The sequence below is a fragment of the Arachis ipaensis genome, chromosome B01 (genome assembly GCF_000816755.2).
Source record: "Arachis ipaensis cultivar K30076 chromosome B01, Araip1.1, whole genome shotgun sequence".
Classification (NCBI taxonomy): Eukaryota; Viridiplantae; Streptophyta; class Magnoliopsida; order Fabales; family Fabaceae; genus Arachis; species Arachis ipaensis.
In genome coordinates this window covers 124,945,493-124,960,677 of record NC_029785.2, presented here as the reverse complement: position 1 = coordinate 124,960,677, position 15,185 = coordinate 124,945,493, and the positions used below count along the sequence as shown (strand labels likewise).

Genomic DNA, 15,185 nt, shown 5'->3' with positions numbered 1-15,185 from the left:
ATATATATAACATTTTAAATTTATACTATATAATATGATCAATTTAGCTCTCCGCACATCGTGCCTTCATGCTGGTCTTAATCTAGTTTTGTTTTAATTTTGTTCTAAAAATTTTTAATTTGCATCAAATATACTTTTGGCGGCTAATTTTTAAAAATTTTAAAACTAATTTAGCAATAATTTCACAAGAACAACATTTAACATAAACAAATCAGACATAATGGAATTACAAAAAAAGATCAGATATATATCATGCATTGTTGCTGAATTTATAAACTTAAAAAAAATTTAACTGAGGTATACTTCAGAATTAAAATTGAAACAAAATAAAACTTAATAGTATTTTTAATATTTTCAACAATTTAAGAAAAAAATTTATATTTTTCTCGTTAAATAATTAATTGAACTAATAGTTTAAAATTTAGTTTAGAAATTTTGATTGGAGTCATATTTATAATATTATCCATTCATTACATTATTGATTAGACTAAGAAAATAATAAGAATGATGAAGGAAAAATAATCTTAGTGCGGGTTACCAAAAATTCAAATCAAGTTTCTAAATTATTGAAGGAAAATAACAATGTTATTTTTAAATTTTTTTTATCTCACTCCTCACATGATTTCTTCAATATATGTTCGTATGACTTTAGAGAGAAAAGTAACATTATCAAAATAGGTCATTTTCCTAAACAAAAGACACCAAAAAAAAAAGTAGACACAAAAAAAAAAAAGCTAATATGATGGTCAGTTTTAACTGAGGTGCTATTGCCAATGAGCCTTAGCTCACACGACATTCCACCCCCTCCCCATCCAAAAGGTCTCGGGCTCAACTGTAAACCCCGGTTAAATTAGTAGATAATTAGTTAATAAATTATTTTTTAATAAGGAGGATTATAAATGCGAATATTATATCAAAATAGGGTAGAGCTCATCGAAACGAGAATTTTCACACTAATTTTGAAGAAAACGGTCCAAGAATGGACCGAACCGGTTGAACCGGGCTGTCGGTTCAACCGGACCAGCCCATTAAAAAGAGCCACGGGCTCATTTTCTCTTCATTTCCCTCAGCGACGCAGCAAGCCTCCCAGGAAAGAGAAGAAGAGAAATTCGTTTACGTGAAATTCAATTTCCCGTAACTCCTCCGTTCGAGCTCCGATCGCCGCACCGTTTGCGGCCACGCGTTCACCGCGTCGAGCTCTACATTTCTACCGGAACAATTTCATAGGTAACTTTTTTAATCACCCAATCCAACTGATGCAGATAATTGGATTCAGGCTATGGAAAGGGCGTTACAGGCACAACATGTTCCTGAAGAGCAATGGGTTGAATTTGGGACTTATCAGTTGCAAGGTGAAGCTCAGTATTGGTGGCAGGGAACACAACGTATCCTGCAGCCTGATGGTGCTGCGATTCCTTGGGAGGTTTTCCGGACAGAGTTCTATAAGAAATACTTTCCTAATTCAGCTAGAAATGCCAAGGAACTTGAATTAATGCAGTTAAAGCAGGGACAGATGACTGTTGCTGAGTATACCAGCAAATTTGAGGAGTTATGTCGCTTTTCTCATATCTGTCAAGGTGCGCCTGAAGATTTTGCTGAATGGAAGTGTATTAAATATGAGGGAGGTCTTCGGAGCGATATTCTGAGCTTCGTTGCCCCAATAGAGATTAGGGTGTTTTCTGAATTGGTGAATAAGAGTAGGGTGGCTGAGGATTGTAAGGTATTATCGCAGATTCATTAAGGGATTTTCACAGCTCGCCTTACCTTTAACTAAGTTGACTAGGAAGGATACACCTTTTATCTGGACTCCGGAATGTGAAGAGAGTTTCCAGGCATTGAAGCACAGGTTGACTACTGCACCTGTATTGGTATTACCTGAACCAAGTGAATCGTTTGAAGTGTATTGTGATGCATCTCTGAAAGGGTTGGGGTGTGTTTTGATGCAGCACCAGAATGTTGTAGCATACGCCTCACGGCAGTTAAGGCCGCATGAGATGAACTACCCGACACATGATTTAGAACTTGCTGCTGTTGTGTTTGCTTTAAAGATTTGGAGGCACTACCTCTATGGCGTTAAGTTTCATGTTTTCTCAGACCATAAGAGTTTGAAGTATCTTTTTGAGCAAAAAGAGTTGAATATGCATTAGAGGAGGTGGATGGAGCTTCTGAAAGATTATGATTTTGAATTGAATTATCATCCAGGAAAAGCGAACGTTGTGGCGGACGCTTTGAGTCGGAAGTCTTTATATGCAGCTTGGATGATGCTACGGGAGGAAGAGTTACTAAAGGCATTTCAAGGTTTGAATTTGGGAGTTAGAAAAGAATTTGGAATTTTGTGTTTGAGTCAGTTACAGATTTCAAGTGATTTTAAATCAGAACTTCTGAAGGCTCATCAAGATAGTGAAGCGTTACGTAAGGTATTACCAGCAGTTGAACAGGGAAAACAGTGGAGAATGTCAAAAGGTCAGGATGGTTTATGGAGGTTCAAGAACCGGATTATTGTGCCTGATGTTGGAGACCTACGACAAAGTATCTTGAAGGAAGCTCACAAGAGCGGGTTTTCAATTCACCCAGGGAGCACTAAAATGTATCAGGATCTGAAAGCGATGTTCTGGTGGCCAGGTATGAAGAATGATGTGGCATTGCATGTATCTAAATGTTTAACGTGTCAGAAGGTTAAGATTGAGCATCAAAGACCATCAGGGACCCTTCAGCCTTTGGAGATTCCACAATGGAAATGGGAGAGTATCGCAATGGATTTTGTGATAGGTTTGCCTAGAACCCGATCTGGTTGTGACGCTATTTGGGTGGTTGTGGATCGATTAACAAAATCAGCTCACTTTCTTCCTATCCGAATAAGTTGCACAATGGAGGAATTGGCTCGAATGTATATCAAAGAGATTGTCAGGTTGCATGGTGTGCCTTCTACTATCATATCTGACAGAGATCCTCGTTTCACATCAAGGTTCTGGGGAGCTTTTCAGCGTGCATTTGGGACTCAGTTAAGCTTGAGTACTGCGTATCACCCTCAGACAGATGGTCAGTCAGAAAGAACTATTCAGACCTTGGAAGATATGCTAAGAGCTTGTGTTTTGGACCAACCGGCGAGCTGGGACCGGTATATGCCATTAGTAGAGTTTGCTTATAATAATAGCTATCATGCGAGCATCAGAATGGCTCCATATGAAGCTCTGTATGGCAGAAAATGTCAGTCTCCGAGGAAGGGAAGTATCATTGGTAAAAGTAGCTTGTAGACGAGCTGGTATCGAGGAACATACCTGGGAACTCGAATCAGATATGCGAAAGGACTATCCACATCTCTTTTCAGGTAACTATATTTGAATTTTGAGGGCAAAATTCTTTATTAGGTGGGTAGAATGTAAACCCCGGTTAAATTAGTAGATAATTAGTTAATAAATTATTTTTTAATAAGGAGGATTATAAATGCGAATATTATATCAAAATAGGGTAGAGCTCATCGAAACGAGAATTTTGACACTAATTTTGAAGAAAACAGTCCAAGAATGGACCGAAAGGACCGAACCGGTTGAACCGGGCTGTCGGTTCAACCGGACCAGCCCATTAAAAAGAGCCACGGGCTCATTTTCTCTTCATTTCCCTCAGCGACGCAGCAAGCCTCCCAGGGAAGAGAAGAAGAGAAATTCGTTTACGTAAAATTCAATTTGCCGTAGCTCCTCCGTTCGAGCTCCGATCGCCGCACCGTTTGCGGCCACGCGTTCACCGCGTCGAGCTCTACATTTCTACCGAAACAATTTCATAGGTAACTTTTTTAATCACCCTCAGCTTCATCTTCCCCCAATTTTCGAATTTTAAGTGGGAATATTGAATTTCTTTGATTTCTGATGTTTTAGGATCCAATTAGCTATTTTTATTTTCCCTATCCTTCAAGGCTCCTAGCATATTATAACCCTTCTGCTATTATATGTACTTATTTTATTTTAGAAGTCATAATACCACATCACCTTTGTTTTACGACTTAAGCGTAAAGCTTTGTGTGGTAGGGTGTTACATCAACTCTTACCGACTTGGGGATTGTCCAATTCATCTGACAAAAAAAAAAAAAAACTGAGGTGCTATTGAGGGATTGATTCTACGAGTGTATTCACTCAAAGATGATCATTTCTACAAAATAAAATGATACAAGCATATGGAGTAAAGGAATTTACAAGTCTAATTCATATATGATGATGTACTACTCTTTACAGAGCCCCACACTAAAACAAAACATTGGGGAGCAAAAAGTTAACAAGGGTGACTTGATCTACATTTTCTTCCAATACATATTTCACATAACCAAACCATTATCTCCAACAGAAGAAACATAATTTAGTGTAGTCAGTTCTACTCAAAATCTATTATTTGTTGTACAATGGATTTCAGCTTCAAAAGGCATATTTGTGTCATCATTAGGTGAATTCCCCATGTAAGCACACGTGGTTAATACTACAGGGAAACTTCTGCATGTAAAAATTAACATTTAAGTTCCAATTCACTTGCCACTGGCCACGTATCTGAGAAAATGGAAATCCATCTTGCGTATCTCAAGAGTCATGACTAACAGGGCCGTTTCGGGTCAGGCTGATGTTCCGACCTATCCGCGTTATCACATCTTCTGACAAACTGGTCAAGAGTTCTCTGCCTTAAAGGGCTATGCTCAATAGTAGTATGCTTTGCAGGGCTACTCAATGGCTGATTATTTGACACAGCTAAGGTGTTCTCATGGCCATCTAACATCTGATTTTTCAATAACTAAAATTCAGAATGGTTTCTCAAAAACATCAAAAAGTAACTCTCAAATACTACTTGAGTATAAATCTTGACAAAATATAAATATAAACCAGAATAGAACCACCAGTTTATTTTACCATATGTTACATATGATAGTTCCAAGACGATGTAGAGATGTACCAGCCCCAAATTATCCAGTTTGAATTGCGCCACATCCCTAAGATGTAAAAATCTAGAAGATCATCAATGCACAATAAATGTTAAGTCAACACTATACCAAGCAGCGACAGACTGCAAAAATAACAGAATTTACCATATGATGTCATCACCCGTATCATTTGCAAGCAAGTAATATATATTTACCGGAGAGACCTGTAAACAAGAACTAACTAGTCAAAGAACCATAAGAGCACACGTTGTCTTTGCAACTCAAAAATTTAGACATGAGGGTTCTTCTCATTTGAGATTATTTGTTTTCTTAATGTTGTCATGCAACTAGTAACAACTCCCTCCTTCTACTTAACAAGTGTGAGAATACCTCGCCAATTCTATGAGCACAATCTTCGGCCTGAATTAGGTAACCGGGAGTCCAAGATAGTTCTGCAAATATAACTGCTTGCAGCAGTTAAAGTTAATCCAACTCCTCCAGCATTAATGGATGGCTGCATGATAACATGTCACATGAAATCATTATCTCAAGCAAAAATATTAACCAATGCAACAGAAAAGATACTTTTCCTGGAAAAACATGGAAGAAATACACCAACAAAATATAACCATACCACAGCTACCTTGATAGAGTGCTCTTCCCGGAAATCTGTAACCAATTGTTGCCTTGATGCAGCAGGTCTACCTCCATCAATCCGGATGCAACCCACTTTTTTCCCCTGGAAATTTTCAACAGTTTTCGTAAGTGTTTATAATTTCCAAGATGAAAAAAAAGGAGTAAAATTGAACTGGTCTTACAAGAAGGCACTCATGTATCGCATCTATCATTGGCTGATGGTGCGCAAATATAAGAAACTTAAAACCTGCCTGCTGTGATCACAACATATTACATGTGATAACCACCAATAGCCCAAACGAAGCATCAAGATGGAAGAAAGAGAAAAAAAATTGAAGAAATCAAACATTCAAACTAAGCATACACAATGATTTGGGGCAACAGGAGGATGGATGAAATATAAGAAATAAAATATGATCTAGTTTACCATTCGTCTGTATTTTGGTCACCACTCAGACCAGACAACATTGACACCAATAATAGTTGTGGTATATGTAGGAAAAAGCCATATGCTGACATTTTCACTACACTAATCAGCCAATTTAATTCATTCAAGTTATGGTCCTACGTTAAGGGGCACCGTTTGCGATAAAAGAAATATGAAAAGACCAATTTAACCAACATTGATGCAAGCACACCAATCAAAGATGGGTGTGAAACTCGAGAAGTTGAGAACCTAACTTGACTTTCTTATAGTACATATAGCTGCAGTCATTAATTCTTAGTATTGACTTTTTATTGCTTTGAAGCGGTCGAGGAGAGCAATACCTCAATGAAAGTTCCGTCAAAATGATTTAAACTACTCGCATATAGGCCAAGGCCTGAGAAAATGTTGCAGTAGAAACTATAAACCTATCATAGTTCTAGGTAATAAGAAAAACTTCCAAACAAATTGTACAAGTCAACATTATGTTCAGAGCTGTGCAAACCTTGTCAATCAGATTCTTATGAGTAAACTTAAGAGATTCACCCTCATCTTTTGATTTGGCAGACTTAATATTGGCTTTTACCACCTCCAACTGCAGTATAAAAAATAAAAAATAAAAATAAAAAAAGAAACCAATATTGGTTAGATTTTACCAAGACTCAAACTGAAAATAGAGAGTACATATTACCATTTCCAAGTCAAATAACCAAATTTTGGAAAGAAAAGTAGAAAACTTACCACAACATTACCAGTGAAGAGTGGTGAGAAATTTTTTGAACCGTTTTCAGAAGTGGAAGTTTTAGAAAATTACTCATAATCTAAATAACAATCACATAGTTCAAATAAATGACATCCACAGTCGAGAAAATACAAAAAAAAATTATATGCCCAAAATAAGCATATTGTCAACAAAATAGGAATTGTGTTCTATAACTAGCTCAAACATAAATAACCAGAACTGCATGATGCTATACTAGTCTCAAGATATAGATGCAAAACAAATATGTTGAATTATTTCACGGAATAAAGCATTAGTTTGCTTCATGTCCTTGTCAGCTAAGTCTAAGAAGACCTGAGGATCAACCAAAAAAAAAAGTTCCAAGTTTCATGAGCATGCTGTGAATGTTCATTGATTGAAACAAACAATAGCAAAAGAGTGCACTGCAGATTGCATAGAAGAGATGGAGATAAACGAACGCACTTGTTGCCTACACTTTACAGGAAGTTGAGAAAGAACAACTTTGTTAAGCCTTCGTATCATCACTGTCACCTTCATCAAATTGTGTAACTCTTCATGATTACTTACCCCTTGATAAACTCCAAAAACTCCCTAGAAGAGAAATGAAAAACTGAAAGTTAGAATAAACATCCATCAATAAAGAAAACTGGCTGCTTTGAAGAATCTCATTAGTAAAGAAGAGACGACTTACATCCTTGCAATTTCGGTTACCATATTAATGAACATTCTTATATGCATCAGGATACAAAGCTTCCATCTGTCAAACACAATTACAAAGATTCCTCAAATGTCTCCACCAATGTCGAACATATACAAGGTATTACATATAATCAGACAAAAGGAATACCTGCTTGAACAGTTCTATTGGTCGGAATAAGGCAGGAGTTCCACTAAGCAATATTGAATATTGAATATTGAGCTTTCTGACATTTTTAGTCTTCACTTGAAAGAAAGCATGAGAGAATTAGATCAAGAAAGATTACTCAGCAGCTAGCAGGTGACTATTGCAACTAAATGAACAATGAAAGTCAAACATGAATGACAATAAATAAAACTATTTTACACGACACCGGACTCTCACATTGGGAAGAGGGAAACATGGGTTCACATTACTCGACTACGATTTTGCATGTGCTTGAAGCTGGTTATTTATTTATTTAAAAGAAAAGTAAAATTAAAAGAATATCATCTTAGCTCTCTAAAAGGTTTTACATATGACACCAGACTCCCATTTGTTTGTTTGCTTATTTGTTTAAATACTTTTTAATTCTCTCCAAATTTTTCCCACAAATTTCTATGCTTGATAGACAGATGGATACTTTAAAGGCAAGTATACCAGAAGCAAGCATGTAATTGTAGCTTTGAAGCTTGTTACCTTTGTAAGCGGAAGAGTTGCAATAGTCCTCTTTTCCTGAGATTCTTCAGATAGTATGATTCATATACAACCAAACCTGAATTGTTTTTGACAAAAAAGGGGGAATCACTGCTATGAGCATGATTTATTAGCAAAAGATGAAGTACTTTATCAAATTTCATGGGTTTCCACCATAATAACATATAGATATAGATTAATTCCTCTATTCATTGTGCTCTGCCTCTCAGAAATAATAAAAATAAAATAGCAAATGCTGACATATGATTAAAACAGACAAACCTCAGTGGAAGTAAGAAAATTGGATAAGAAATTGGATCTATAAGTCCAATGTCGTGAGCATATTCTATATCTTTGGCTCCAAATCATATGAGATAATATTGAAGAGTCCATCCAAACGAATGTTGCTTTTGGCACTTAAAAATACTATATTGAAGCCTCCTCTGTTTGATCCACCACTTTGAGGTTAGACAATCTACTAAAGATAGCTAGTTAGCAAAATAGTTTCTATAGAATGAAAAAGAAAAATGACAATGTAGCAGAAGTAAACCTAATGAATCCAAAAATCTAAGATTTAATGTACAAACTAGGCAACAATATACATCCAAAAAATTGACAAAAAGAGATTACAGATTACATACGAGTGAAGGAAGATTCAGCCATTGTTGAATCATCTAAAAGAAAAAAGAGGATAAGCACATACTTCTCCATATATCTCTATTAGGTCTGGAGAACGTCTAAGTACAATCCTTACAGAAGCCCATTTCAAGTGCAATGATGATGGTGCAAGTATGAGAACAGGCCATGAGTCCTGAATGCGTGAAGCTACAGCAATTGCCTGCAAAAGATAAGAAAAATTATACATGCAACACATACATAATGTGGCACTCACAAAAAAATATTGATCACTTCTCTCCCTCCCCCTAAGGAGAAGCGGAAAGAGAAAAAGAAAAAAAAAAGACAAATTGCTTTTCCTTGGGTAGGTAATTCTACTGTCTACATTGATTCTACCATTTATTGACATGCAATATCTTTTAAGTCACAAATACTACTGTAGTACCAAGTACTATTTCAATCTAGGCCAAGTTTAATGTAAGATACTAAGATACTCATCTTTGTAATTGTAGACAGCATAGAAAAGAGTATATACAAGACATGTTTACAAGCTAATAAGCAGAAACTAGGAGAAGACTCCACTAAAACCGACATTATGTACATCAAGAATTAAAACAGTACTACAGATAATGCAGATAGAAGGTATGAAAATGTCCTAGTGATGAATTGCCTGCAAAGTTTTCCCGAGTGGCTGAGTCCCATTTCATCTACTAAAAGAGCACGTCCTCCATGTTGCAAAATAAACCTGAAAACAAATAACTAAAACATAAATGAGGGCATAATATAAGAGCTGATTACCAAGACAGAAAAAATATACCAAAAAATGGTCTGCTGGTGAAAAAGTTAGCAAACGTCTACATACCATACACCTTCTCTCTGAAATGGCAAAAGCTTTGATTCAATGTAACTAGGGATCTTGTCCATATCAATCTTTCGGTAATCATAGCAAAAATAAACAAATATCAAAAAGTTTTAGCCAAATAATAATGATAATAAAGAGTGGGGGGGAAATGAACCTAAAGCCTTGGAAGATCAAGACAGGAGAGAATAAAACAACTTAGTCAAAACCTTAGTAAAATGCAGAAACAATGGCCGATGCACCATTTCCTTAGTTATGTACTTATGTTATCCCATATGAGAGTATTTTATTGTTAAGCACCTATTAGAAACTAGAAAGTGCATGCTCTCTCATGTTCTCTCTCCCTCTCCTTTTTTACCTTAGACACAGCGAATTTGCATGTTAGTTTTCTAGCAGAAAGAGAGAGAGAAAAGGGCATCATATTGGACAACAAATAACAGACGCATGCATGAAGGGTCAAGGTAATTTACGGAAAGCATGCCCATGAACTATTCTGCACAAATATAATTAGAAAACAAAGATAAAGACAACAAAAAACTTGTCCATCATTTCTTCCTTCATCTTTTCCCGCTTTTCTGCAGCAAGCGGCTCAAGTCGGCAAATACCCTTCCTGGCTTGATCATTTGACGGATCAATTTCTAAGATCCTTTTCATATCTGCCAATTATTGTCAAGGAAAAAAAAAGTAGAGAAATGGAAAAAGTCAATTTAGAATTAAGCAGAAAATTAGTAAAAAATTGAATGTCATCAGTAAAAACATTGACTTCCTAAAGGGAGGCAAGTATACTAAGCCCCAATATAAAATTTGAACTCACCAGCAATGGCCTCTTCAAAATGCTCAAGCTTGTCATGGGCTTCTCCTCTTCTTGCCAATGCTTTAATGTACGCAGGGTTCAGTTCTAATGCTTGTGTGCATTCTTTAACTGTGCTGTCATATTTTCCCGGGATATATTTGGAAGTCAACAGAAAATCAGGTTCTAAAGTCTAAACTCGATCACCTTCAAATTTAGCGGGACATAAATTAGTTTATGTCAAATTAGTAAATAGCCTAAAAAGTAACCTCAACTTAGTTGACCAAATTTTACCTAATATTTACTCTTACTTTGCGCAAGAGTTCACGGGATAACAAATGCAATTCTAATTAACAGGATAAAAGAACAGCATACCAGTTTCTGATAGCATGCAGCACGATTTGCATGGCAGATCAAACGTACTTCCACCGATAAAGACATGTTAAGTGCAACTTGTAGGGCAAGTTCATACTGGGATAATGTCTCCTCATACTTGCTATCCACAAAAAGAGTGGTGAGAGTCACATGCTCCTCTTGCTGAATGATGTCCTCTGTTGCTTCTTTCCCTTGTTTGTCTCTGGACTCCTTCTTGGTTTCTTCCTTCTCCTCTTCTCTTACCACCTTTATGTGAAACAGATTGAATGGTATAATAACAAGGTTAAACAAAACAAGTATTAAATGATAGCATAATCATTTCAAATGCAACATTGTCTGGTGGAAGAAAAGTCAAACTGTTTGAAGTATTAAAAGAGAACGACCAAAAAGTTGAAAGATAGAAAAGGTGTTTTCAGTACCAGAATTCTTCCTACAAGGCCTCTTTGTTTTTGAGAAGAATGTTGGAGAAAAGGAAGTAGTGGTTTTCATATATGACCATTATGATGCTGACTTAGAAGATATTTGGGTTCGGGATTGAAAAAATTTCAAGATTTATGTGAAACAGATTTTAAATGGTTTGTCAAGTTTGTATGAGCAGATAGAAATGTATTATGGAGATATAAGTTGGAAAAATAGGTATAAGTTTGTAAAATGTGGTGATAGAATACTGATTACAGGAGTGGAGGGAAATTTTTTCTCTGATTCCCCGAAGCACAAAAATATTATCATCAAGAAGGAGATGGCTCGATTACGTAAAGTCTTATTACGTTCATCAAATCTTGGAAAACCTCCAATAGAACTTAAAATGTTTTTCAATTTTTTAGAATAATAAGTTAATATACACGTTTAATTAGTATTTATTTTTATTTAAATTTTGTATATATTTTAATATAGATATTTAATTATTATTTTTCAGGTCTCAAACATGGGAGATAATGTTTTCTCACCCTTACTTTTTGGACTATCAGCATAAGCTGTATTACTTTGTTTTAACTAACAATTATATATGTAAGTATCTAGACGATCTTAATAATAAAATAGATCTGTCAAATGCAATTGGAGCAGAACTTGAACACTAAGAAAAAAAACTTTTCAATTAGAGAGATGGAGTGAAAGATTTGAAGTTAAAGAAGGTTTTGAACGAAAAATCTTATGGTCATTTTGCTCAAGAGTTTATTCGATTCGTAAGGATGCCAATCTATAAACTCCAAAATGAGCGTTCAAAACATTTCTCAACTCCAAATCTTTTACTCCATCTCTCCAATTAAAAATTTTTTTCTTATAGTGTTCAAGTTTCGGCTGCAATTGCATTTGACAGATATATTCTATTATTAAAGTCGTCTAGATACTTACATATATACTTGTTAGCTAGAACAAAGTAATACAGCTTATGCTGATAGTCCAAAAGTAAGGGTGAGAAAACACCATCTCCCATATTTGAGACTTGAAATAATAATTAAATATCTATATTAAAATATATACAAATTTAAATAAAAATAAATACTAATTAAACATGCATATTAACTTACCATTCTAAAAAAATTGAAGAACATTTTAAATTCTGTTGGAAGTTTTCCAAGATTTAATGAACCTAATAACTTTAGGTAACCGAACCATCTCTTTCTTAATGATAACATTTTTGTGTTTCGGAGAATCAGATAAAAAAATTTTCCTCCATTCCTGAAATCAGAACTCTATCACCACATTTTACAAACTTATACCTACTTTTTCAGCTTATATCTCCATAATACATTTCTATCTGCTCATACAAACTTGACAAACTACTTAAAATCTGTTTCACATAAACCTTGAAACTTTTTCAATCACAAACTCAAACATCTTCTAAGTCAGCATCATAATGGTCATATATGAAAACCACTACTTCCTCCTCTCCTACATTCTTCTAAAAAACAAAGAGGTCTTGTAAAAAGAATCCTAGTAACAGTCTCAAAGATGTCTAAAAACACATTTTCTATCTTTCAACTTCTTAGTTATCCTCCTTTAATACTTCAAACAATTTAACCTTTCTCTCACCGAGCAATATTGCATTTGAAATTATTATCCTATTATTTAATACTCGCTTTTGTTCAACCTTGTTATTATACCATTCATTCTCATCCATTGCTACTGATTCCAATTGACTGGTCATAATTAAATAAAAATATAAAATTATAAAAATAAAATTAAAATTAAAAATTAAAATGCATGTGTTCACAAACTTATTAATAAATCAAGTATAAATTCTTAGACATAACTAATAATGCAAAAATATATCCTAAATTAATCACTAATACAAAATACTTTTTCAATTTAAATGATCAAGACAATATCAAATTCAAAGTTCAGTGATGATTTTTGAACAACAAAACAAATTAACTAAGTGATTATTCAGCAAGACAATCTACACATATTCTAAGGTTCTTTATTACATGGCAGAACCAGTCTATTTCCAGCATTCAAAGGACACAGAGCAGTCACAATCTGGGCATTATTAAGTCACAGAACAGAAACACAAAGCAGCACATCACCAACAGCATATCACTACCCAAAAAAATCACAAACCACAAAATAGATGTGAGTGCCGTAAAATTAAAACAAAATAAGAGAAGAGAACATAACTTTAATTCAGTCTATGAAATAATCCAAACCACTACCAAATCAAATAGTTACTTATTGTAATAGCAATCAAAAGTTGCAGAGTTTGAAGCAGAGTATTGGTGTTGTGTGGGTGTATTGTCTAGTGGCGGGTTTAGGGAACTCACGGCGGCGACAAAAGAGAGCAGTTCGACGGCTAGGTGGAGCGCACAGGTTGGTCGCAGTATTTGAAGCAGAGCAACGTGGCTTCCAGACGCACACGAATGCAAACTCGAACGGCAAACAGCCAGTGAACGCGAACAGTGAACGCCGAGCGAGCGTGAACGGCGAAGAACGCTAACGAAGACGACAGCTGAACGAAGACGCGAACGTGAACGGCAAACAAACGGCGACGGAAGCGCGCCTGAGCAGACAAAGACGACGGACGCCGAGCTCGAGGAAGCAGCCGCAATCAGTGACAGCGAACAGGGGTTGAAGACTTGGATCACGAGGGAAGCTAGATAGACGGATGGATGGCGAACTTTGAGTGCGACGGACGCGGCAGTATGCCACTCCTTGCGGCGGTGGTGTAGGCTTACAGTGCTAGGGTTTTTTGACTGGGGTTGTGTGATTTCTTTCTGAACTAGCAAGATACCCGCGCATTGCGCGAACAAGACAAATGAAGACTATAATAACGTAAATATAAAATATATTTGGGATATTATTTGTTATAAAAAATAAAAAAGTATTGATATTGTTCGAAAAAGTATATGAAAATTTTTAAGCAAGAAAAAAAGATAACTATAAAAAAAATGCTATAAAATATTATGTTACGTTGTTATTTATAAGTGATTCTATTAAAATATAAATGATGTTTTAAATTTTCTGTTATTTAATCCAAATATTAAAAATTAAAATAGTACATAATTTATATTAAATTGTATTATATTATTTTTTTAAACACTAATAGTGCTCTTTTATTTTTCACACCAATTAACAATTTAAATATGACTTACATTCACTTTATAATTGTATTTTTCTTTTGTTTTACTCAAGGAGACACACAGAGAAATTGCAAATATAGATAGAAAAAACTAACACATTCAAAAAAAATATCAGTAATAATAAAAATAATAAAAATGACCAATTCAAGAGTAATATGTTATGTCTGTTGTTAAAAACTTTTACTTTAAAATAGAAAATATACAATACTTTCTCTTTTATATTTGTATCATGAAGTATCGAGTAATTAGTAACTTATATGAAATTTAAATAATTAAATAAGACTATAATAGACAGAATGTTTAAAATAAAAAACAACTTTATTAAATTGAAAAAGACAAAAAAAAAGCCTTAATTACTTCATTGTCAAATTGACAATTATTGTTGTTTTTGAAATAGAATTTGGCTAGAGTATATCAAGTGTTTTCATAACCTCAAACAAATACACCATCTAGAGAATAAAATTAAATTAAAAAAAAATCATAGCTACTAATAAAAAGATATATCTATCCATTTACATGAAACTCATACATGCGATGTGATGAATTAGAAACAAAAAGCTCTTTAGCTTTCTCAAAAATATCAATAAATTTAGGAGTTCAAGAACACAATTTCTCACAACTATACTCTATGACCCATTTGTTGTCATAAACAGCAAAGCATGAAGCTTAATAAGAATACAAACCCACAATTTAATAATACATCTATGATAAACACTGTTAAAACAAAAATAATAAAAACTTATAAATAAAATGCTAACTAAACTCATCCGAATAATATGTCTAATGAATTACAATAGAAAATAAATGCTAAAACTCATAAATAAAATGTTCCTACTTCTTTGTAGATTTGGCCAACTGAAGATAAAATTCTATATTTTAAAATATATATTTTAAATT

The 15,185-nt window shown here is 34.5% G+C and overlaps 2 protein-coding genes across 2 annotated transcripts; both read right to left on the bottom strand.

Annotated features, from left to right (window-relative positions):
• On the bottom strand, window positions 4,123-14,737 carry LOC107613396 (tetratricopeptide repeat protein 1). Its single transcript, XM_016315368.2, has 17 exons — window positions 14,720-14,737; window positions 13,473-13,970; window positions 10,712-10,956; window positions 10,360-10,487; window positions 9,308-10,201; window positions 8,775-8,909; window positions 8,354-8,546; window positions 8,075-8,150; window positions 7,547-7,636; window positions 7,391-7,456; window positions 7,162-7,290; window positions 6,302-6,552; window positions 5,541-5,636; window positions 5,288-5,411; window positions 5,063-5,121; window positions 4,887-4,966; window positions 4,123-4,755 (listed from the first exon to the last, which is right to left on the bottom strand). Exons 1-5 carry the CDS (start codon window positions 14,735-14,737, stop codon window positions 10,053-10,055), a joined length of 1,038 nt encoding a protein of 345 aa, XP_016170854.1. The 3' UTR covers window positions 4,123-4,755; window positions 4,887-4,966; window positions 5,063-5,121; window positions 5,288-5,411; window positions 5,541-5,636; window positions 6,302-6,552; window positions 7,162-7,290; window positions 7,391-7,456; window positions 7,547-7,636; window positions 8,075-8,150; window positions 8,354-8,546; window positions 8,775-8,909; window positions 9,308-10,052.
• Window positions 4,367-9,963, bottom strand: LOC107613391 (DNA annealing helicase and endonuclease ZRANB3-like). The gene is made up of 15 exons (XM_021111782.1): window positions 9,904-9,963; window positions 9,549-9,616; window positions 9,308-9,431; window positions 8,775-8,909; window positions 7,547-7,636; window positions 7,424-7,456; window positions 7,162-7,290; window positions 6,710-6,778; window positions 6,463-6,552; window positions 6,302-6,385; window positions 5,532-5,636; window positions 5,332-5,411; window positions 4,930-4,981; window positions 4,581-4,770; window positions 4,367-4,464 (listed from the first exon to the last, which is right to left on the bottom strand). Exons 1-15 carry the CDS (start codon window positions 9,961-9,963, stop codon window positions 4,367-4,369), a joined length of 1,407 nt encoding a protein of 468 aa, XP_020967441.1.